The sequence below is a fragment of the Rattus norvegicus genome, chromosome 1, assembly GCF_021556685.1.
Source record: "Rattus norvegicus strain SHRSP/BbbUtx chromosome 1, alternate assembly SHRSP_T2T, whole genome shotgun sequence".
Taxonomy (NCBI): Eukaryota; Metazoa; Chordata; class Mammalia; order Rodentia; family Muridae; genus Rattus; species Rattus norvegicus.
The window spans coordinates 71,846,952-71,871,988 of NC_141534.1; the positions used below are offsets into that span (position 1 = coordinate 71,846,952).

A 25,037-nucleotide genomic window follows, 5' to 3' on the forward strand; every position below is an offset into this window, starting at 1 on the left:
TATTCTCTCTTCAACCTGTCTCTGTAAAACTCTCCCAGTAAAAACTGACTCCTTCCTTTCTCACTGCCCCTTACATATCTTCCCATTTCTCCCTCTTCCCGTGAAAGTTGGGTATATCCTATTCTGTCACATCTTTCTCTGATTACTCAGTTTGTCTACCCATCAATTAGACAACACTTTCAGACATGGGTGCTTTCTTCTACAAACTAGCTTTACCTTCTTTGTTTGGGATTAAATCAGTGTACTAAGGTTGTGTCTCCATTCCAGCCAGAGGGATTAAAGCTGTGTGTTAAGAGCAGAGCCACACTATAGCACAATCCCAGATTCACAATGTGATTAAATATCCTGCAATACTTGGCCAGCCTCTGAGGAGGTAAAGTGTGGCCTTTCCCTTTTCTAGACTGACTGTTGTCTTGTGAGAAGCTAGTGTGTGTAAGTACCGTTGCTATTGGTTACCGATTACAATCGTTGTATGGAGTCTAAAGAATGGTGTATTTTAGCCCTTCCTTCTCTTTACCTTATTTCATAATCACCTCTTCTTCTTCAGTGTTCCCAAAGCTATAGGCTAGGTGGTTTAACTGATTTTTTTTTTTTAAGAAATATATAGACCTTATTTTCTGCATCTGGGACACAAAAATCTCGGATCCAATAGAAATCTGTTTCACCTCACAGCACCTTTAGCTTGAGTCACAGAAGACAACCCTAGTATTGAGTTAGTAAACGGACAAGACCACCATCTAGTGGTGAAAGCAGTATATCGTGGGATGAATTCAGCTCTGGGCTAGTAGCAAAGGCTTGACCACTGACTTCCCTCAGTCTAAATCTAAGATTCGGAAATGACTTCACCTAAGGCAAAATTGCAGTAAGGAAAGACAACCAGAGCTGGGGTTGGAGGGACTGGCTTCCGCGGTGTGGGGCCACTCACCCGGAAACAGAAGTAGGATGGCCATTAGGTGGTTGTTGCGGAAGTGTGTGGGGTGGGCGTGGTTAGAGGTGTGAAATGGAAAGATTCTGTTTTAACTGAGTACTCGAGTGATGCCAGGCAAATTGAGCTAAAAAGACTAAGTCCGAATGGCGAGTACCCAATTCCGGAAGGAGCTGCAGGTCTGCATCCTGCGAGATCGCGTGGTGCAGATCTGGGTATAAAAGACACAAGTTGGGGTCCTGTGGGGACCCAAAAACTACCCTATGCCGCAGGTGCCGCATCGGACATCCTGGGAGAGTCAGCAGTCAGTGGCCCAGCCCGGGAACCGCAGCCAAAGGCCCTGAAACCTCCCAGGTCAGAGGAGCTGCGGGGCTGGGAAACGAGGGTCGGGGTGGTAGTTGTCCGAGGGGCGGGGATACTCGCCTGAACCAGTTAAAGGCAGAAAAGAGAAAAGCTGAGTGAACTCTACAAAAGTAATTAAGGAAAAGAAAGCTCTACCCTTGAAAAGGTTTATGAGCACCACGTGACCAGAACGGGGTGGGGGGTGTGGTGGGCGGGTTTAGAAGAGCTTCTCTAAAGATCCAAGCCCTGGTGACAAAAAAATCCATTATTCCCATCGTTACAAGAGTGAGCCACCTGGCCCCTAACTTCGCGGGGACCGGTTACCGTGGTCTGATTCTCTCCAGAAACTGAAAAATCTCCTCAGATGCAGTTTCCTGGCTGCTGGCCTAGGAGTCTGCAGTGCACCACAGCCCAGACAACCTGGATCCTCCCAAATGTTATTAAAATAACCTTTTAGAATATTTGAATTTATCTATTGATATTTAAATGCAGTTCACTTTGTTTAGGTGAAAAAGACAAAGTTCTTATAATTTACATTCATCCACCCTAACTCTCTTGTTACACCACACCAGGGGACTTGGTGACTCAGCATCCCCACCCCCCACACTCCCAACCCCAGAGAGCTTTTAGATACTAGTTGTAACAGCAGTGGCTGTAAATGTAATGGGATCTAAACGTGTGCACCAAAACAACTGTTAAAACTGCAGTGTTTTTGTTTGTTTGTTTTTTCTTTTACGTTGTCACTTGACTATGGTGAGACTGAATTTCTCCCAAGAAGCGGTGCAATGCCTGCACCCTCCTCAGTAGATTGTGTACAAAGACTGGGTATTGCAGAATTGAAGCAGTCTGGATTTTGTGTGTGAGAGAGAATATTTTGCTTGCTCTCTACCTTATTCCCCTTCAGGGTCCTGGGAAAACAAGTGTACATCTGTGTGATCCCTTCATGACAAAGTCTTGCTAGGTTCACAATACATTCAGAACCTCACTAGTATAGTGCTGTCATCACAGTCACTCAGTTCCGTTACTTCTGTTCAGTTTTAACTGAGCTGTGAATGGATGTGGGTTTCCGTCATACCAAGTGGCAATGAATTCTAAATATTTTCAGTATTGGGGGTTCACTGTAAAATCCTCTTTTTTTTTTTAAGATTTATTCATTCATTTATTCATTTATTTTATGTATGTTGCTCTCTTCACCACCACCACACCAGAAGAGGGCAGGCATCAGATCTCATTATAGATGGCTGTGAGCCACCATGTGGTTGCTGGGATTTGAACTCAGGACCTCTGGAAGAGCAGACAATGCTCTTAACCACTGAGCTATCTCTCCAGCCCCCTAAAATCCTCTCTTTACTGAGCACAGTTCTGTGGTAGAAATCCAGGGGCATTCAGAAGAATCTCGTTCTCATGTACACAGCTCACTGATCACTCACATCTGCTCACCTGTGGAGCAGGACAAGCGCCCTAGAATACAGAGAGACAGGAGACAGTAGCTAAGAATCCTGGTATGTTGGAGCATGGGTGAAGGAATGGCAAGGGGTTCAGGTAAAAGTGGGACATGAAATCAGTTTTGCCACAGTCTGTTTCAGTAGAAATAATCCTGGAGACTTCCTCTGAGAAAAATCTCAGGGTTATCCTACTGTAGAGATGAGAAGACTTTCTACAGAAGAACTGATACTCGGAGGCAATAAAATTTTACCTGACTTTGCATGTGAGTGATGCCATCCTTATTCTATGCGCATCACTGATCAGGTCTACACACCAGTATTAAATAGTTTTCATTTCAGTGATTTTAATGTATTATAAAATGATGAAAATAACTCTAGGTGTATTTATATTGTTTTGAGATTGAGGGGCTTTTGGTATTCTAGCACATTCTCTACATTTTGGTGTTAACTTCCCTATTCCTGAAAATAATACAAACACAGGTTTGATAAGAATCAGGAGCTACATTTGCAGACAGGTAAACACTATCCTATCTTCCCAGGGACATCTCCTATTGCCTGTTGTCACAACAATTCCAAGTGGTTTCCATTGCTGTGACTGTAATATACTGTGAGATCACCTCTAGGTGTGATCCTCCTTGTATTTTCCTGCTCTGTGCTGTTCCTTGGTACTTTCAGGATGACTTTCTGTAAAATATCCAAATAAGATTTTACTGCTTTCCATAGTCAGGGCGTTTAAAGGAAATTCCTTATTTTACAGTATCTTGAATCTTTGGATATGAAATCAGTTTATAGAAGAAAATTTATATTTTAAAGTCATTTTCTTTTCTTTTTTAAGAGCTGTATTCTGTTTACATTATTTGCTTCAAGAATATTATCCATTTACATTTTAAATATACTAAAATAAATGAATTTGTTATTGTTTAGGGTCTTAAGTGTGGACACTTTCTGGGCGGAATTGGAATGTCCATACAATATCCTATGCCCTACAATGAAGAAGTTTTTAATATGTACATATTGGCCATTTTAACTGCTGTTAAGCATTGTGTGTTCAACTCAGTTGCTTATTTATTGATTATCTTATAATTTTCTTCCTTGGTAATTTTTGATAGATCCTGTGTTTTTATCAATTATGTTATAAATATATAGCTAAGAAGTACACCTGTTCTCTTAATACTTTAAATTATTGCTGGTCCCATGGATTTTTGGATTTTCAAAACTGACAATATCAATGACTTTCAGAAATACTACATATTTCATAACACTGTGTTCCTTTTTAATTTTTGTAAAACACTTCTGTGCTCTAGTTCACATCTTCCTCGGTTCCTTCAGCAATTTTTCATTTTACAGACCTTCACTTCCTTCAATCACATTGTCCTTGTAGAGACTTTTCATCTACCTAGTAAATTCACTCGAGGATTATGTCTTGTTTCTTTCTATCTATCTTTTCTATTAATCTTTTTCTTTCTTTCCTAATTTTTATTTAATACTCAGGGTTTTTATTTATGTTTACATATTATATATATATGAGTGTTTTCTTGCATGAATAACTATATATCCTTTACATCCTAGAATTGTAGTTGGGATCCACAGTGTGGGTTTTAGGAATGTATCTTGGGTCTCTGCAAGAACAACAGGTGCTCTTAACCATTAAGCCATCTCTGACTCACTGCCTATTAAGTTATTTATTTGAGTAGCAATAGTACAAAATAGTATAAAACCATTCTGCTCATTTTTATGTAGATGATGGAAAAATCTTCTCTTTACATAGGCATGTATTATTTCTTAACTTTTTCTTTCATTATTGTTGTATATTAGTGTGAATTCTGAAACAAAGGTACAACCTACTTAGTCTGTATATATTCAGTGATGAATACTTGGTATAAACATGTAGTGTACTATTCTATGGGGAAGGCTTTTTCTCCACCTCTCAGAATTCCTTAGTATTCAAATTCAGGCCTTAGTATTAGGCTTAAAGATTAGTGAGCTTTCTCCCTTCCACAATAGCTTGTCTCTTAGCATTGTCCTTGTTCAGTTCTGTTTTAGACAGCTATGTTTGTAAGATTTCATGCATGTAGCTTCTTTGACATTTCCAGGAGACACAATGTCACAATGTCCTCTGGTTTTTACAATATCCCTGCCTCTCTTTCTCAGTGAGCCCTGAACCGTAGTGCAGGTGTTGGGTTGTTTATGTATCAGTTGGGACTGACCATACTCACAGCTCTGCATTTTGACTAATGTGTGTTTTGTGTAATAATCTTCATGATTACAAAATGAACTTTATTTGATGAGGAGTGACGACTACGTTTATCTGTTGGAATGAGGAGAAATATTTAGAATATAGTGAGGGGTTATGCTGATTGAGTAAACTAGTGGTTGTAGGTTCTTTTCCAAGATCCTTTACTTAACTAACTGTTGGATGATATCATACAGGTGAAGGCAGGTACAAGATAGAACAAGGCCTGTCATCAGACGAGAAGGATGGATGGGCGGAAGAAAAGTTTTGGAAAGAGGAGGAGACTAGAGCGAGGGAGGAGAGAAGTGGCAGGGAGAACATGGAGGCAGATGTTAAGATTCCTCTCTGCACCTTTACAGGTTGTTATGAATATTCTTAAGGAATGGATGTGTACAGGACTTTCTATGTCTAGGTGGGCAATTATATATTATCAATTGGACCAGAGGTTATTGTCTTGTGTTTTCTTTCATGTGGTGAAATAAGTTCAAAAAAGTATGTGGTGGCTGGAGACACTGGGCTGCCATGGAATTGGGATGTATATTTCTGGTATGGTGACAACCTGCCTTGAGAACTAGATGGGTAGTGAGACTGTTGCCAGGCTCAGAGAGAAGCCATCCGTAGTGTGATATGGGATAGAGCAAAGCGGGTAAGACACTTTGCTGACTGAGATGAAGATATCTACCAGATATCTTGAGGCATTACGGTGCAGGACCTAGTGCAGGGGAAAAAGACAGCCTTTTATTTTTTATAATTTTATAGCAACAGCTAACCCTAGGGAAACTGGCTAGTTTTCCAGAACCAAGTATGATTTCCCTCTTGATGAGAGGATCCTAAGTCCAAGTAGAAAGCTGTTGGTTGCCACCAAAGTATGTATGCCATACTTGTGCCTGTAGGATTATCCTTCAGTACAAATCATTGGTATACATCATAGGAGTCAGAGCTGGGAAGGACTAGTCTCCAGGAGGCTTTAAGGTCAGATCCATCTCATGTCCTCCGAAATCTCTGTCCAAAGTACACAGCTTCTTCAATAATAGCGACTCACCTAGCTCACAACCATGGGTAGCAGCCATAGCCTATAATGTTTTGGGAGTCTCCTGGACAGCTGTGACCAACAACTTCAAAGCAGGACTCTCACCCCTGGTGTGGGCCATTTTGTTAGAATATTGTGGCACTTGTAAGGAGCATCATCAGCCCAGATTCAAAGTTTTTATTTACACTTTAAATGTGTATGCATACATAGAGGTATATGTATCATTGGCTTTTTTGCTGTCTGGAGAAAGATGATTCCTTATGACTATTTGAAACATCTTTCCTGTCTCTTCTTCCTAATTAAATCCCTTCCATGGTTTTCATTTCCTTAATCTCTTCTTTGCTGTTGTTCTTCTATTACTCCCACACATGCCTCAGTGTTCTTTATTTCCTTCCTCCCTGGGTTACCACATTTACTTTAGGTGTACTAAGTGAACAAGGAATTTCATTGAGAGCAAACATGGCAATCTGTCTTTCTGTGACTGGGTTATGTCACTCCTATGATCTGTTCCAGGTGTATCCATTTACATGTAAAGTTCATGGTTTCAATTTTCTTTACACTGAAATAATATTGCATGGTGTATATGTACCACATTTTCATTATACATTTATCAGTAGAAGTGAGCTTTGATTGTTTGCCTTTTGAAGCTATTTGATTTTGTCTGCAGTGAGCTTGGGTGAACACATATCTGTGTAGTAGATTCCCCTGTGTACATTTTGCCTCTAATTTATTATGTACTTTACCACTTTAGTGAATTGAGTTGTGTCAGTTTATGACTATCTTCAAATGCACTTATGTTTCCATCAATTTTTTTATTCATTTGTTTTACATTCAGATTGCCCCTCATCCCTTCTCTCCTCCCAGTCCCTTACATGTCCCTTCCCTCATTACCCCTCCCCTTTTCAGAGAAGAGTGGGACCCCCCTTGAGTACCAAGCCACCCTGGGACATACAGTAGGCCTAAGGCATCCTTTCCCACTGAGACTCAACTATACCGTCCAGTTAGGAGAAGAGAATTCAGTGGCAGGCAACAGAGTCAGAGTCAGCCTCCACTCCAATTGTTAGGGGACCCACATGAAAACCAAGCTGCACACATGCAACAAATGTGTAGGGGACCTACTTTCAACCCTGCATGTTCTTTGGTTGGTACTTCAGACTCTGTGAGACTCCATGGGCCTAGGTTAGTTGGTTGACTCTTCTGGCTCTCTCAATCCTATCCCCTACTCTTCCACAAGACTCCGTGAGCACAGCCTGATATTTGACTGTTGGTCTCTGTAGCTGTTTCCATACCCAACTGGATGAAGCCTCTCAGGAGGCAGTTATGCTAGGCTCCTGTCTGCAACCATATCAGAGTATCTTTAATAGTGTCAGAAATTGGCTCTCTTACATGGGATGGGGTACCAGTTATGCCAGTCATTGGTTGGCCATTCCCTCAATCTCAGCTTTCTCTTTATCCCTGCATATCTTGTTAGCAGGACAACTTTTGGGTTGAAGGTTTTGTGGATGGTTTGATGTCTCCCTTCCCCCACTTGGCTATAGGAGGTAGCCACTTCAGTCTCCATTTAACCCAATGGTTGGAGTCTGAGCTAAGACCAATCCCATGGACTTCCTGGAACCTCCTTGGCCCCAAGTTTCTAGCTTCTCCCAGAAATGTCCCCCATGGTTTGCTGTTCTCACTCATAGCCCTCTCCCATACACATCTCCCCATTACTGATCCCATCCCCATTCCCCTCTTTTCCCCCTCTTCTACCCTGGTCCCTCCCTTCATCCACCTCTGATGACTATTTTGTTTTCCCTTCTAAATGAAGTTCATGCATCCTCCCTTCGACCCTCCTTCTTACTTAGTTTCTTTGGGTGTATGAGTTGTAATATTGTTATTGTATATTTTATGGCTAATATTTACTTGTGAGTACATACCATGCATGTCTTTCAGAGTTTGAATTATATCTCACTCAGGATGATATTTTCTAGATCCATCCATTTGCCTGCAAATTTCATGAATTTTTATTTGTAATAACTGAATAGTATCCCATTGTGTAGATATACCACATTTTCCTTATACATTCTTCAGTTGTGGTACATCTAGGTGGTTCCAGTTCTGGCTATTAAAAATAAAACTTCTATGAACATAGTTGAGCAAGTTTCCTTGTGGTATAGTGGGGCACCATAAGGGGATATACTCAGTACTTGTATGCCTGGGTCTTGGGGTAGAATTATTTCCAATTTTTTGAGAAAACACCAAATTGATTTCCAAAGTGGTTGTACCAGTTTGCACCCCTTGAGTGTTTTTTATATGTGTATATGGATTTTTCCTAGATGAATAAAAGTGTGATTCCTTATAACTATTTCAAACAATCTTTACTGTTATTCTGTGTTTATATCTGTCACTTCTCCAAATTAAATCCTTTCTGTGTCTTTCTATTTCCTTCTTCAAACCTCTTTTGCTCTGTTTTTCCCTTTTTATTACTCTCTCCCCACATGCCACAGTGGTCTCTTTTTCTTTCCTGAGTTACTGTATTTACTCCAGGCTGTCAACTCACATCTGAAGATTTGGAGCTAGGACCTTCCTGTGAAGAATGTAATGTCTTTCTGGGTCTGGGTTACTGTACTCAATATGTTCTTTTCTAGGTTCATTCATTTACTAGCAAATCTCATGATTTCAGTTTTCTTTACAGCTGAATAATATTACAAAATATATATATTTAATTTTCCTTATCTATTTATCAGATGAAGGATGTTCAGGTTATTTCTCTTTTTGTAGCTATTTTAAATATAGCAGCAATGAACACGGATGGGTGTAGCAGGATGTTGAAGCCTTTCAGCATATATCTATGCTACCTGGTTCCACCTCTCCTCTCCAATTGTCCAGAAGCCATTGCCTGGCCATACACTGGTACACCACTGCTAGGCCACCAGCTAGGAGAGGGCAGGGCAACGTAGGTATGGGTGGGATCTGCAGTTTGCCCCTTCCCTCTTGGGCATTAGATGCTGTGGCCAGCCTGACCAGGAGCAGGTGAAACAGAGCCAGGAAGAGCATTATCAAGGTCCAGTTAGGAGTCAGTGGGGTCTGGGAAGGAGGCCTTCTTTCAGAGTCTTAGGGACACAGTTCCTTTAGGTGAAGGCCTTCTCCAAAGTCTTTAATGAAGCAACTCTTGGACATGAGCTTAAATTGTTCTTCTTTCTTTATTGGAGATGAGTTTGAACACATTCACTTTATTCGGTGTGAACTAAGGGTTATATAGTTTTTGGGTTCGAATATTCAGGATGGAAAAAAGTCGTTTGCTGAAAGCTAAATTTCTGAGATGCCTCATTAACATGGAGAACTAGTCCAGATGCTGTAATAGTGGTTGACTAGTTGTAACCACCTGGTTGGGGAGGGGGCACTCTGAGTTATATGCTTTGTGGCAGTCATAGGAACAGGGAGGGCATTAGCCCCACTCCAACCAGTCTCAGGATGAGATTCTAATCTCAATTTTTTAGATTTTTTGGGGATTGGGCATACTCCACCTCCACTATTCCCTATCAGTTCCTCAGGAAGCATGGTCCATATGGCCCACATGTGCCAAAGAGTAGAACTTCTATTTGTTTAACATAAGGGTTTACTTATTGAGGGATCTCCATTTTTATTTTCAAAGTGGCTAGATTTTTTTTTTGTTCATACTGTCTTTATTCCACATGATTGTGGGTTTTTGTTGTTTCTGGCTAGATTAATGGTAGCATTCTTCTCTACTGTGAGAATTAGTAGTTTACTGTCTTGAACAAGGATGACTATTTCCTACTTCTCCTGAATCTATCTATTCTTCACATGAAATGTATTCTTTGTCATGTTCTCATGCACAATTCCTCTGATTCTCCTGTGTGTATTTTGCCTCCGGTTTTATTATGTACTGTGATTCTTTAGTGAAGTTAATAGTTTTAATTCATGACTATCTTCAAATGCACTCGTGGCCCCATCAACTCTAAGAGAGGTTTTTGTTTGTTTGTTTGTTTCCGTGTGCAGCCATATTATTGATGGTGCTTTTCTGTCCAAGCTTTAAATGTCATTCCATGCTATCCTGGCTTTGGGATCATTAACTGGACAGGATACCTGGTAGAATTCTGTTGCTTTAATGGGCCTTTTCGTGTATCTGACATTGTTCTTTAACAGCATTCATTATGTTTTGCTTTTTCTTTTGACTCCTTTACATGAAAGGGCAGCAAACCAGCTATCCATCCTTACTGAAGCAAATACAAATAAAAGAAACAGCAAGAAAAGGCTGATTTTCCTGGAAATATGTCTCAGGTCAGTGGTCATGTCCATTATTTTTATGGAAAATGTTACATTTGAATCCATTGAAATCCTTTCATTTTCTGCTTCTGAAATTCTCCCTGCATTATATAAAAACAGTTACAAACAAATACTGTAACAAAATATTCACACTCAACCAACCCAGAGACTATACACCTGAGTGCATTTTTATGCAGTTAGAGTAGTCATTGGGCACAGAAGCTCTGGAGCCTCAGATGTGATTTTATGTTTTCACTGTCAAGCATACCTTTAGGAGCTGATCCACCACCAAAAACAAACAAACAAACAAAAAGTGACAGAATTAGAACTAGGAAAACAATTAACTTTATATACTTTTTCATAACTGGTGGCCATTAACTGTATTCAGTCCTTCTTTGTCCCCTTATATTTAACCTTTCATTTTCTCTGTTATCCATGTTCTTCTGGACCCATGTATACATTGTTTCCACAAATAAATATTATTGTCGATATTCTGTACATGAGGGAAAACTTGGTTTGTTTCTTTCTTACAATCTATGATCTCAACATTGTCGTTCTAAGTCCAACATTTTCCTACAAATTTTTATATCTACCCCTTAAAAATATTTCATTTTATATGTATCATGTTTATCTGTTGATAGACCATTAAGATGAGGCCAAGACTTTGCTGTGGTGAATAAAGGAGCAGTAAACATGTAATATAAATATCTCGAGTGAGGTGTGGAGTTCTCTGGTATATTCCCCGGAGTGAAAGAGCTGGATCTAATGTTCATTGTATGTTTAATGTTCAATCATCTCCAAACTGATTTCCACAGTGGCTGTATTAATTTGCAACACAGACAGACAGACAGACAGACAGACAGACAGACACACACACACACACACACACACACACACACACACACACACACACAGTGAATAAGACTTCATTCTGTCGACATCCTCTCAAACACTTGTTGTCAGACTGGATGATGACAGCCTTTCTCCCTGGGCTGAGGCACTATTTCAAAGTAGTTTGAATTTTCATCTCTGATAGCATTTTAGGGATCATGACCACTTTCTGCAATATTTGATTCTGTCTTCCTCAAGTATCTGTTCAGGACATTTGCCATTTGTTGATTGGTAGTTTTATTTCCTTAAAATTGTAATTTCTCTGATTCTTGGTAAATTCAAGATATGAACCCCTATCCAGAGTATTGCTGGTATAGATTCTCACCCATTATCTGGGTGTCTTTGTTCCCTGGTAATTGTGTCTTTGATGAACAGAAACTTTATATTCATGTTGTCCCATCTGATGATACTTGGGGATAGTTTTTTTGTGTTCTTTCTAGTTAATAAATTCTCACCCATCAAAGTATCCTGAGAACTCTTCCCTACATTCTCTAAAATTCTGTGTTTCTGATCTTCAGATTTTTTGATGCATTTTGCATTATCTAAAAGTACAGCTTTTAAAACCACATTTCCTCATTACAGAGTTCCTACTGAGACATGCACACTGTGATTCTGTGGGACATAAACACAGCATCCATAACTGCTTTAACCATGTCTATGGTGATTTGAATATGCTTGGCTCCACTATTTGGAGATGTGGCCTTGTTGAAGGAAGTGGGTCACTGAGGGCATGAACTTTAAGACCCTCCTCCTAGCTGCCTGGGAGCCAGTCTTCTCCTAGCAGCCTTCAGATAAAGGTGTAGAACTCTCAGTTCTACCTGCACCATGCCTGCTTGAACACTGCCATGCTCCCTCCTTGATGATAATAGACTGAACCTCTGAACCTGTAAGCCAGACCCAATTAAATGTTGTCCTTATAAGAGTTGCCTTGGTCATGGTGTCTGTTCATAGCAGTAAAACCCTAACTAAAACAGTGTCCATACCTTAAATGTGCATCATGCTTCAAGGATGGACTTTGTGAGACTACTGGACTACTGCACTATCCTTTTTAATAGAGTGAGAATCTCTGTGAAACAGAATGTGACCACATTAGAAATCATCTTTTTGAGTAATTAAGTCTTGGTTTATCCAGGAAAGCATTGTGCCTGGTATCACTTGGTTGAACTGTACTTTTCTGTTTAAGGGTCTGTTGGCATTCAGAGATGTGGCTGTGGAATTTTCCCAAGAGGAGTGGGGATGCCTGGACTCTGCTCAGAGGGCTTTGTACATTGATGTGATGTTGGAGAATTACAACAACCTGGTCTCTGTGGGTAAGAACATTTTGCTTGTAGAATTCCTGCCTCATCGTCTATATGTGTGGACTTAATGGGTTGTAAGCTCTGTTAAACTGTCTTGAAGAGAATCGGAGACTAAAGACAGTTTGGTAGTAGAAAATAACTGTTTTATAGTTTTGGGCTTCTTTCTTTCCATCCTTCATTTACAGGTATTACACACCCTTTGTTTTGGTTCCAAGATGAATTCGGCAACGAAGTAGCATATAATATTTCTACCCATATCTTTATCTTTTTTCTTTTTCATTAATTTATTTAATCACTTCACATTCTAATCACAGCACCTCCTTCTTTGAAATACGCCCCCCTCTCCATCCACCAACCGTCCTCTTCTCCTCTGAGATAGGGGAGGACACACACACACACACACACACACACACACACAGAGTACCAACCCACCCAGGCATTTTTAAGTCACTACAGGAGTAGGCATATCCTCTTCCACTAAGGCCAGACATGGCACCCCAGTTAGAGGAACAGGATCCACAGGCAGACAATAGAATTAGGGTAAGTCCCTACTCCAGTTGTTGGGGGAACCATATGAAGACCAAGTTGCACATTTGCAACATGTTTGCAGGGGAGGGGATAGGTCCAGACCTTGTATACTCTTTGGTTGGTAGTTCAGTCTCTGGGAGCCCCTAAGGGTCCAGGTTAGTTGACTCTATTAGTCTTAACTGTGGAGACCCTATACCATCCAGATTCCTCAATCTTTTCCCCAACACTTCGACAAGGCTTCCCGTGTTCAGTGTAATGTTTGATTATGTGTCCGCTGCTGGGAGGAGCCTATCAAAGGACAGTAATGCTAGGGTCCTGTCTGTGAATCCAGGATGACAGATATAAACATAGCCTGAGCCTCCAAGGTAGTTGATGGAGGAAGGGAGGCCTGCAATGATCCTCGAAGTATAGCTCAGCACATGCTCCTCAGAATTGTCAGATGTTACTATGGCCTTTTTTTTTGTCTGTCTTGTACAGGGCATCTCTTTATCCAGGCCAGCAGTGACAAATATAGCTATCAACAGTGTCTTTACATGTTCTATCACTGTGAAAAGGCTTTGAACAACAAAGAGGCATCAAAGTCTCACAATGTGGCCCTGTGAGTCCACTCCCAGAGCAATGATAGTAGTAGTTTGTTTCCTCTATTCACACACAGATCTCCATGGACACAAGGCTGACTGGCATGATCATCAAAGTTAAATTCACAGAGGTCTCCAAGGAATCCAGGTTTATAGTCACAGAAGTGAGCTCCAAGAACATCCTGATATGAGGGAACATGTAGACAAGGTGGGGATCCACAGTCATCAATTCCCAACTCACAGTTCACATTGGAATACTCTTGAGGACAGACACACACATATCATTCCATCTCGTTGAGTCACTTTCCTCATTTATGCAGGGATCAGCAACACATTAATCCACTTCAATGTCACAGTGCCTGCCTTAGTACACAGGCACACTGAAACAGAAGTAGCCATTGATCTGATCCTGTCACACAGCTCCATTATCGTAGGAGCTGGAAACACACTCACAGAACCTGCTAGCGTATCCAGCAGCACAGATACAGACACAGTGCTCAGGATCTTTATGACAGGTGCCTCCATGTTGAGAAGTGTTCCCTCCCCAGGGATTAGTGGCAGTTTCACAGGTTAGACCTCTGTAACAAGGGGGGCATTTGCACAGGAAGCCTCTTTCTCCTGGAGTGTTCATACAAGTGGTAATTCCTCAGCAGGGACTGGAGAAGCAAAGGTCTTTAGTTCTTCAGTCTTTGTCCAAATAATTGGCTAGATCTAAGCAGCAATTGTTGTCTTGTAGAAAACCCTTGTACATATAAATTATTTTTGACAAGAACTTAAGAGATACCTGCTATTGTTGTTCTTGCAAAATGAATTCTGGAACCTCAAATTATTACAAAACTGGGTAAATCCTCTCCTACTGAGGCCTTTCAAGACAGACCAGTTAGGGGAACAAGATCAACAGACCAGCAATAGAGTCAAGGTAGGGTAAGCCCCTGCTCCAGTTGTTGGGGGACACACATAAAGACCAAGCTGCACACATTAATATTGCGTACTAGGGACCTAGGTCCAGTCCTTGTATGCACTTTGATTGGTGGTTCAGTCTCAGGGAGCCCCAAGGGTCCAGATTACTTGACTCTGTTGGTCTTCCTGAGGAGTTCCTATCCCTTCCAGGTTCCTCAATCCTTCCCCCCAACTCTTCCACAAAACTTCTCAAGTTTGATCAATGATTGCTAATGGGTCTCTGCGTCTTATTTCAGTCAGCTGCTGAATGGAAGCTCTCAGAGTACAGTTATACTAGTCTGTTGTCTGCCAGCATAACAAAGTATCATTAATAGTGTCAGGGATTGGTTCATGGCCATGGGATGGATCTCAAGTTGGGCCAGTCCTTGGTTGGCCATTATATCAGTTTCAGCAATGTCTTTGTCCCTGCATTTTTTGTAGGCAGGACACATATTCGGTTGAAGATTTTGTTGGTGGATTCCCTCCAATGGGAGTCCTGCCTGGTTACAGGAGGTGGCCACTCCAGGCTCCATATTACCCACTACTAGAAGTCTCAGCTAGAGTTCTACTCTCATACACTCGCCAGAGCCTCCCCCATTCCAGGTATCTGGCACATCCTTGAGATGTTCCCCTCAGCCCCCATCCCAACCTATTTGGGTTCACTCTGAGCCCTTTTTACTTGGCTCTACCTATATATGATCACCACCACTCCATTCCCCATCTGCTTTCCCACCCAGTTTCCTTTCTCCATCCACTTCCAATGACAGTTTTATTTCCCCTTCTGAATGAAATTCAAGCATCTTCCCTTGAGCTCTCCTTATTAGCTGTCTTCTTTGGATCTGAAGTTATCCAGTATTTTATGGCTAATATCTACTTATCAGTGAGTACATACAATGCATGTCCTTTAGGGTCTGAGGTCTACTTCACTCAGTATGATATTTTCTAGTTCTATCCATTTGCCTGCAAATTTCAAGATGTCCTTGTTTTTAATAGCTCAATAGTATCCCGTTTTATAAATGAACCACATTTTCTGTATCCATTCTTTAGGTAAGAAGCATATGGGTTGTTTCCACTTTCTGGCTACTACAAATAAAGCTGCTATGAACATAGTGAAACAAGTGTCCACGTAGGATGGTGGAGCATCTTTTGGGTATATGCTCAGGAACAGTATAGCTGGTTCTTGAGGTAGACCTATTCAGTTTTCTGAAAAACCCTCAAATTCATTTCCAGAGTAGTTATTCAAATTTGCACTCCCACCAGCTATGGAGGAGTTTTCCCCTTGCTCCACATCTTCTCTAGCATGTGTTGTCACTTGAGTTTTTGATCGTAGCCATTTTGATGGGTGTGAGATGGCACCTCAGAGTTGTTTTGCTTTGCATTTCCCTGATCACTGAGGGCTCTGAACATTTCTTTAAGTGCTTCTTGGACATTCAAGATTCCACTGTGGAGAATTCTGTTTAGCTCTGTACTCGATTGTTTATTTGGGTTATTTGGGTTCTTGGTTTCTAATTTCTTGAGTTCTTTATAAATTTTGCATATTAGCCCTTGGTCAGATGTAGGGTGAGTGAAGATCTATAGGATGCCAATTTGTCCAATTAACAGTGTCCTTTGCCTTACAGAAACTTTGCAGTTCTATGAGGTCCCATTTATCAATTGTTGGTCTTAAAGCGTGAGCCATTAGTTTTCTGTTCAGGAAATTGTCTCATGTAGAAATGCTTTCAAGACTATTCCCCATTTTCTCTTAGTGTATCCAGCTATATATTGAGGTCTTTGATCCACTGGGACTATTCCCCATTTTCTCTTAGTGTATCCAGCTGTATATTGAGGTCTTTGATCCACTGGACTTGTTTTGTGCAGGGTAATATAAAAGGATCCATGTGCTTGTAGGCAACTCACCTATGCTGGCTGTGCCTCAGGCAGACCTAACCCATTTTTTTTTCTCTTATTGAAATGGATTGTTTTTTCATACAGTGTATCCTCACTATAGCTACCCAACCCTCTACAGTTTCTTTTGAAACTGTTTCTTCCTGTATCAAATAATCTAGATTCTTGGATATCTGGGAGAATGCTTGTTTTAAAGATCTCATACTTATTTTACGGGGAAAAAAACCCTTCATGCTTTTAAGTAACCTTTAATCTTAGAAGGAATTGTGTCTTCCAACCAGTAGTATTTTTTAAATTAATAAGTGCAAGTGCTGTGAACATGGAATTGAATTAAATTCATCATTCCTTTTTGAAAAAAATTTAAATATACAAACATGGATTTTACATACTTAGTGAGCGCCATCCCAAAGCTAATTACTGATACCTAAATTATGTGGGCCATCTTCCTAGAAGGCTTTCACTGTTTTTGTAAGAATCCATTTAATTTTAGTGAAATAAAAGAATAGAATATTGGGTGTTTTATTCTGAATGACTGCTGTTTGACTTACCTTAAAAGAAATTGTTGCCAGATAGTTATTAATCAAATATGTAATATTGTAATAATCCCTATTAATCTGAATTATACTCATTTTCCAGAGAACTATTGCATACATGATACTGTTCATCAACATGTGAATACAGAAAAAGAGTCTTGTCAGTATAATGAGCTTGGCAAAATTCTTCATGAACACTTCAAATGTGCACTTTATAAAACTAGTATAACTAGAGAAGCCTCTAAAAATCACAGATGCTGTAAGGACAGGGATGCCTCCGTTGACTCATCAAACCCAGATCAACATAAAAGCACATACAATGGAGAAGAAATTTCTAAATCTAAAGACTGTGAGAAATCTTTAAATTTGTGTTCCAACATTAGACAAGATCAGAGACTCTACACTACAAAGAAAGAGTACAGACAAAAAAAATATGATGACCATTTCAGTTCTACATACAGTTTCATGCAACAAACTAATAACTACATTGGAAAGAAACCATACCAGTGTGGGAAATGTGGGAAATGCTTCAGTACCTCCTCAAATCTCACTGTACACCAGAGAATTCATACCGGAGAGAAACCGTACAAGTGCAACCTTTGTGACAAATCTTTTTCCCAGAGCACAACTCTTAAAACACATCAAAGACTTCATACTGGGGAAAAACCTTACAAATGCAGAGAATGTGGAATGTCATTTCCTTACTTGTCATCCCTTAAAGTTCATCAGAATTTGCATCCTGGAGCGAAGCCATACAAATGTAAGGAATGTGACAAATCCTTTACTATAAAGTCAACTCTTATAAAACATCAGAGAAATCATACTGGAGAGAAACCTTACACATGCAATGTTTGTGACAGATCCTTTAGACAATGTGCAAATCTTAAAACACACCAAAGACTTCATACAGGAGAGAAACCTTACAAGTGCAAAGAATGTGGAAAGTCATTTACTCAGTCATCATCCCTTAAAAAACATCAGAACTTGCATACAGGAAAAAAACCTTACAAATGTGAGGAATGTGACAGATCCTTTACTGAGAAGTCAACTCTTACAACCCATAAAAGAATTCATACTGGAAAGAAACCCTACAAGTGCAACAGTTGTGGCAAATCCTTTAACAGTTGTACAAATCTTAAAACACATCAAACACTTCATACTGGGGAGAAACCTTACAAGTGCAAAGAATGTGGAAAGTCATTTCCTTACATGTCATCCCTTAAAATCCATCAGAATTTGCATCCTGGAGAGAAGCCTTATAAATGTAAGGAATGTGACAAATCCTTTACTTTGAAGTCAAGTCTTAGAACACATCAGATAATTCATACTGGAGAGAAACCCTACAAGTGTAATGTTTGTGACAAATCCTTTAACCAATGTACAAATCTTAAAACCCATCAAAGACTTCATACTGGGGAGAAGCCTTATAAATGCAAAGAATGTGGAAAGTCATTTCATTACTGGTCATCCCTTAAAAGCCATCAGAGTTTGCATACTGGAGAGAAGCCTTACAAATGTAAGGACTGTGACAAATCCTTTACTGAGAAGTCAACTCTTATAAAACATCAAAGAATACACACAGGAAAGAAGCTCTACAAGTGCAACATTTGTAATAAATCCTTCACCTGGTGTGCATCTCTTAAAACACATAAAAAGTTTCATAGTGGGGAGAAACCTTACAAATGCAGAAAATGTGGAAAGTCTTTTCCTCAATTATCAACCCTTAAAAGACATCAGAAAATTTATGAAGACAAGGGACATACTGGGGAGAAGCTTTACAAATGTAATGACTGTGACAGATCCTATATCTACCATTCGTCATTTAGAAGGCATCAGAAAATTCATTCTCCATAGAAATTATACAAATGCATGGAATGTGGTAAGTCCTATATTAAACTGTCACAACTTAAAATACATTATAAAGTCCAGACTGGAAAGAAACCATACAAATGCATGGACTTTGACAAATCATTAATCATTCACATTTTAAAAGACATCAGAGTATTCATTCTGAAAAGAGAGGACTTTACAGATGCAAGGCATGTGATAAATCTTTTTATAATCTCTTGGAGAACATCATAAAATTCAAACTGGGAAGAAAAATACCAATTGAAATAATGTGACAGAGCATTTATCTTATATTCTCTGCTTACAAATCATATTATACATAATGTAAACATAATGATGTTTGTGAAATCCTTAAAATAGTTTATATCATAAAAGAGTATCATAGAGTTTATATTTAAATAAAATTCTGCAAATGTGTCTGAAGAGTTGTGTTTTTTAATGTGTATAGGTATTTTGACTATATGTATTTCTGTACACGAGAATGCCTACTACCCATGGAAGCTGGGGTGTTAGGCAATTGTGAGCTGCTGTTTGTATGCTGGAAATTGAACCCCTATTCCCTGGAAGAGGAACCAGTCAGTGATCTTGACCACTAAGCCATTTCTCCAGCCCTTGGAAAAAGATAATAAAAAAAACATTTATCCTCAGTATCCAAAAATTCAAAATAATGCCAACTCACCTTTAGTCCTAGCACTCATCTTGCATGTAATTTTAAAAACACGTTTCCTCCTTCCCAGGATCAAATGCAACCATCCCCCAACCCAGAAAAGCCAAGAGCTGCTGTCCTGAGTTCCACTGGCTTCCTCTTGCTTCTCTTTGTTCCTCCTAGATAGCTTTGCCAAGCCACCAGCTATAGTACTGCCTTTGCCCAAGGATGAAAAAACACTTCAAACAGCTTTATTATTTTATAACTTGTCAGGGAACACAGTTACTGGGCAAAGAATCTCCTGCCCTAATCTTATCAGCTAACAGATGGCTCCCACCAACCTTCTCGGCCCACCCTAGGTGCCTCGTGGCCTTACATGACTCCTGCTTTCTTCTTCCAATACATGACTACAAAAACTCTTTCCCCGTTTTTTTTTGCCTCTTGCCTTCCTCCTGGGACCTGGAAGTCCCACCTTTACCCTTCACCCGCAATTGGTTCCCACCTACTTTACTGACACAATCAAGAACCAATTAGGAAACAGTACCTCTCCCTACACAAGACACCAAGGCAGGGCTATGTCTGAGTTTGATGCCAGTCTGCTCTAGATAATGACTTCCAGGACAGGTAAGACTACATAAATCCTGTCACAGAAAAAAAAATCATAATAAGGACAAAATGTAATAACATAAAAGATCCAGAAAGGCCTTAGTTCTGCCTGTAATTTTGCTGTACATCACAAAACCCAAAATCTGTCCTTCTCAGAATCAATATTGAATTAAAGAAGAAGAAGAAGACAAGAAAAGGATATAACTGCTCTTGTGGATGGTAGAAGAGAAAGTATTTATTACAGTTATATGAGTGCATGGCCAGTGGCAGACACATCTAGGGGAATTGAGAGTGCTCATGACCCTAAACCAAATGTGGAGAGTGGGAAGGGAAGGGAAAGAGGGAAACTTAAGTACAACAGCCAGGAAGCCAAAGGTACAAAAGGAAACTAAATGCCTGGATTATATAGGAAGAGTCTCTGGGGGAAGGGTAGCCCAACTCCTGGGTTAGAGAGTTCAGGGTAGAGGGTGTGGTATGCTATCCCTACCCTGTAACAGGTAGGCACTGAAGAATTGCTGGGAGAACCTGGAGGTCAGGTCTGCTTTGATATGTGAAATGGCCACCACGGCTGCTTGTCTCAGGCTTGAAATTTAATGTCCTCGCCTTTGAAATAAATAATAATAAATAAAAGGTGACATGATGGCTTGTGATTTCTTCCTTCTGAGACTGGGACATAATTTGAGGTTAAAAGTTTGGAATCTTGGCCAAGTCATGCTGTTTGACTGATTCTCCAGGCTCTGCAGGAGCATCTGGGGCTCAGGATATGAAAGCATCAGTTTGTGCACTTTATTGTTTTGACTTGGATGGAACTAGGCTAAACAAGATATATTTTAGGGATAGAGGGTAACATTGAGGTGTTTATGGGGTATACTGATTATAAAGTAAAGCCTTTCTGTTTGACTTTTAAGTGTACAGTAAAGCCTTGGTGTCTGGCTTTGAATGTGCACTGTTTCACCAAAGCTTTCACTATGTTTGAGGTAATAACTAGCTGAGATTTGTTTTGAAACCGACTGATATGCTCACTTTGTAAGTACAAGAAACCTTGCAGCTGCACAAACCTTGGTCCTATGACACTCCTGGCAAACGTGGAGTTCTTACATTTGATTTTGGCTAGCTCTAACCAAAAGGGACTGAGATTTGTGTAGGTTGTCAGCGTTCTTGGGCAGCAAGGGCAAAATAGCTTTAGTAGTTGCAGTCCCAGTTAATGTTGTGTAATGACTGAATAAAATAACTGTAGTGAGCTTGCTGGGTGTCAGTCTTTTCCAAGAAGGTTGAAGCTTTCTGTTCCTTTGTAAAATGCAAGCTTAGCATCTTGGTGAGTTTCTATATCTGCTGTGGCACCAACGATCCATATCAATAATAAGACTGTTCATAGGTGTACATTTCAATCTTTTAGGCCCATGGTCCTGGTAGATGGGGAGGGGTATCCCAAGACCAAAGAAAGGCCCCACCCTCAGGAATGGGCAGGTGGGGAAACAGGTCGATAATGGACAGTACTTATCTGTTGTTCATTTGACTTGTGTGAATTGATCCAAGCCAATTACCTGAAGCTTACAAGAATTATTTCAAGTTTACTAAAAGAAGTAAATTTTAAATATATTAGAATTACCACAGTTTGTAATCTGTAGTGAAATCCACAGAGTAGGAGAAAAGAAAAAACAGTAGATGCATACCTTTGAGTCATAGTAAAAGCTATCATAAAATGATTTTAGTTAAAAGCATTTAACATTCTTTCTCCTATCTAGAAGAATGGGTGTGTACAGATGTCCTTACCACAGCGAGAAGCACATTTAAAATCTATATCTAGAAGACAACCAAAGGAAATTTAAAATCTTGAGCCTGAGACTATGATAATATTAACAAGATCTTACCAGAGGTAGATTGATAGCTTATCAGAACTTACTGGTTAATACTAAAACTTTGTACTTTTGAAGTCTTCATACAACAGTAGCGTAGCAAGGGAAAGAAATCCGAAGCATTCTTCATTCTTTTTTTATATACCTTAATTCATTTGTTTCCCCAATTATTTACTATGAGACATAGATGATGGACTATTGACAGCTGTCATTATAAGGCAAATTCCTTTTTATAGAGCAGTAAAAAGTTACTTTGAAATTTCAGTATTTTGTGAAATTTTGCCTCTTACTAGATTCTGGTAAGCTGTTTTTCTTTATCAGCTGGAGGCCTAGGAAAGTGTGACTTGAAACCTCATTTTAGGGTTGGGGATTTAGCTCAGCGGTAGAGCGCTTGCCTAGTAAACGCAAGGCCCTGGGTTCGGTCCCCAGCTCTGAAAAAAAGAAGAAAAAAAACCAAAACAAAACAAAAAAAAAAAAACAAAAAAAAAAACAAAAAAAACCCTCATTTTAATTTGAAGAGAACTGAGAAGGCATCTGAAGCCTTGGGTGCTGCTGTTAAATAGATGACACTATCCCTAGCCTGGTCATCAAGGCCAGAGACCTGAGAAGGATAAATTTCACCAGAGTAAGACAAAGAGCTTTCAAGTCTATGAAAAGTGACAGTAACTTACCAGCCACCTGGAGAGTCACCCTAGATTCCTCCATGGTCAAAGGCCAGCTCCAACCAATATCTTCAGAGATCCAAGGTAGGGATATGGGATCTGCAACAATGTGAAGCAGACATACACATGCACTTGGTGGACGAAGCAGACTCCGACCACTGTATGTACGTACACATTTGGTAGATGGAGCTATGTATTAAATCATATCAGGTAGCTAAGGGCAAAACAGAGTACAAGAAATTAATCATCACCTGAGCACCAGTCCATTTTCAACAAACAAGTCATGAAAGTACTATGTAGACTGACATTGTTCCTGTTCCCTGACCTTAAAAAGTCTACATCTCAAATCTTTCCAAAAGTGGTGATTGAAACATCAAGCTGCTCTAGCAACAATGCTTGAAAAAGATCAACCACTGTTACTGTAAATGCCCAGTGAGGAGCTGAAAGCCCCCTTAGAGTTTCATACAATCTTAGATTGAGAAGGATGTGACAGAAACAAGCAGAGCAAAACTCCACAACAGCATGAAGTCCTCAGGGCAAATAACCACTGTGCTCTGACTCTCTGAGGTACAAATATTGTGGTTTTGCTAACCTATGGGCTGCATTCCATAGTTTTGAAACTGTTTTGCTGTTCCTCTTGCATAGCCCCCAACACTCCATGGTCAGTAGAGGGATAATAAGTCTTCGACTGCCACAGCTAGAAGAGCTGTCAGACGTTCTGTTTAGTAGGAACTTACAAGGACTGCTGTATCTTGTCAAGGCAAAGCAGCACAGTCAATTTCCCATTTTCTTCCTTGTCCACTCTTTGGAGAGTGTGCTGCCAGCAGCAAAGGTATTTTTCCCAATGGCGAAGTTTGCCACACTTAAAACAAGCTCCAGGTGATGTTGTTCTGTGCCCATCATCTTCTTTGGAGGAAATTAGGGATGCTGCTAGGAACTGACTTTTCTCTATATTATGAAAAGCTTTTTTAATAAAATATTTTAAATGACATATTCAGCAGATCTCTGAAGCATTTGAGGACCATTTATTGAATTTATCTAAATAGAAAAACTGTGCTTATTTCCAGTTGCTTACTTTAGCCTTAACTTTGAGAACACATACAGGAGGCTAAATAAAGTTTATTCTTGTAATAAATTATATCAGTACTTGGCATGACTATAAGTATACTTCTGAACACATTAAACAATTTGATCATTTATATGGTGACTGACCATTCCCTTGCATATCTTAATTATCCTTAACAACTACTTAGTAGGTTATATAAGGTTAGAATTTTGCAGGTTTATTCCTATTTAGTTTGCTCATTGAAAATAACAATTTTGAATTGAAGCTTTTTTAGTACCAAAACAAAAGTTTTAATCATAGATAAGATCCATAGGGAGACTGGCATCTTTACTGATCCTGAAAAAAGACACAGAAAAGAAATCAAACACTCATTGCGTGAAAATGGAAAAAGGTTATTTCAAACTGCCAATGCTGTAAACTGAGGAGGAGCTTATAAGCAGGGACTGAGGGAGTCTAGAGGCTAGCATTGACCTTGACAATAGGCACCATAGTCATATGTTGATGAAAGGGTCTCACATTCCTCTTCCCAGAAATAAGGAAAATGTCTCACTTTCTTAGGAGGCAAAAACTTTACTCAAGGTCCTAGGCAAATGCCACACCTTGGGATAAGAATTTTCTTGGGATACTAGACACACCCTTAGAGGATATTGATTGCAGTTTTGTATGATTTAGTTCTTCCAAATATCTAAAGCTTAAATTGAACAAAGACAGAGACGCTAGAAAAATATCACTATGAGCCTGAATAGAACTTAGGAATTTATAAATATTATCAAATTTATCAAATATAACTTATTTAATCAAACAAATATTTATCAAATATACCATACTTACCAAACCTGTTACCTTTCTAAATTTTCTAGCAACTTGGTATTAAACAGTTAGCAAAGACATAAGTAGTTAGACATACATCATAAATCACCTTATTAAAATCTGAACAGGTGTTTATAAACTAAAAAGCTTATCCCCATGTAGAGTATGCTGAAAATCACAGTTGAATCACATATATTGTATGTTATAAATTATAACCATACAAAAGTCCATACTAACCCACAATATTTGAGATTTGTTGTTACTTTCTTAGTCTGGTTGAGGTCTGGCCCACCCACCCCAGCATAATTGTAGCCATTTTGTTCTATGCCTGCCAGCTATTTCATATTGTTATAATATGCCTGTCAGTCATTGATGCAGGAAAAATAACTTGACTCGGAGCAAGGTTATGCTGAGCACATACCCTGATATGTTCTGTATTTTCTAAGGTTTGTTAATTTTAAGAAAGTCCACAAAGTTTTGCATAGAACCCATCAAATTAAAGGGTAATATGAATAGTTATGTCTAAAATGGCTTGAGTCAGAGCTGAGTACCAGACAGCACTTCCTGCGTCTTCCTATGAGCTCATTGTGAATTTTGTGGTGTTTTCCTTTCTAAGTCTCCCCTGGGAAATATTTGTTGTCATAGCCTCAG

At 39.6% G+C, this 25,037-nt stretch overlaps 1 protein-coding gene, 1 long non-coding RNA gene and 1 pseudogene across 13 annotated transcripts in view; 1 reads left to right on the forward strand and 2 right to left on the reverse strand.

Annotated features, from left to right (window-relative positions):
• Positions 1 to 976: 976 nt before the first annotated feature.
• Positions 977 to 19,163, forward strand: LOC148007187 (uncharacterized). 12 transcript variants are annotated; one of them, XM_087605718.1, is made up of 5 exons: positions 977 to 1,104; positions 1,198 to 1,383; positions 10,167 to 10,256; positions 12,316 to 12,442; positions 16,996 to 19,163. In XM_087605718.1, the coding sequence occupies exons 3-5, from the start codon at positions 10,248 to 10,250 to the stop codon at positions 18,744 to 18,746; spliced, it is 1,887 nt and encodes a 628-aa protein (XP_087461844.1). In that variant the 5' UTR covers positions 977 to 1,104; positions 1,198 to 1,383; positions 10,167 to 10,247; the 3' UTR covers positions 18,747 to 19,163. The 12 variants fall into 12 exon arrangements, with proteins under 12 accessions (XP_087461844.1, XP_087461834.1, XP_087461841.1 ...); XM_087605708.1 differs by having other exon boundaries at positions 1,198 to 1,316; positions 10,122 to 10,256; XM_087605715.1 differs by having other exon boundaries at positions 1,198 to 1,279.
• LOC148007188 (uncharacterized) lies at positions 13,222 to 16,988 on the reverse strand (annotated as a pseudogene).
• A 4,453-nt stretch (positions 19,164 to 23,616) lies between the features above and the next one.
• Positions 23,617 to 25,037, reverse strand: part of LOC108349017 (uncharacterized) — a 28,474-nt gene continuing 27,053 nt past the window's right edge. Inside the window, exon 4 of the long non-coding RNA XR_015649599.1 lies at positions 23,617 to 23,912. This is a non-coding gene — a long non-coding RNA (uncharacterized LOC108349017). The remainder of the gene's footprint in view (positions 23,913 to 25,037) is intronic.

Bases quoted from the DNA above. Each gene is read 5' to 3' on its own strand.
- LOC148007187 (XM_087605703.1), top strand. The intron at 12,443-16,995 runs GTAAGAACATTT...CTCATTTTCCAG, and splicing joins CAACAACCTGGTCTCTGTGG to AGAACTATTGCATACATGAT.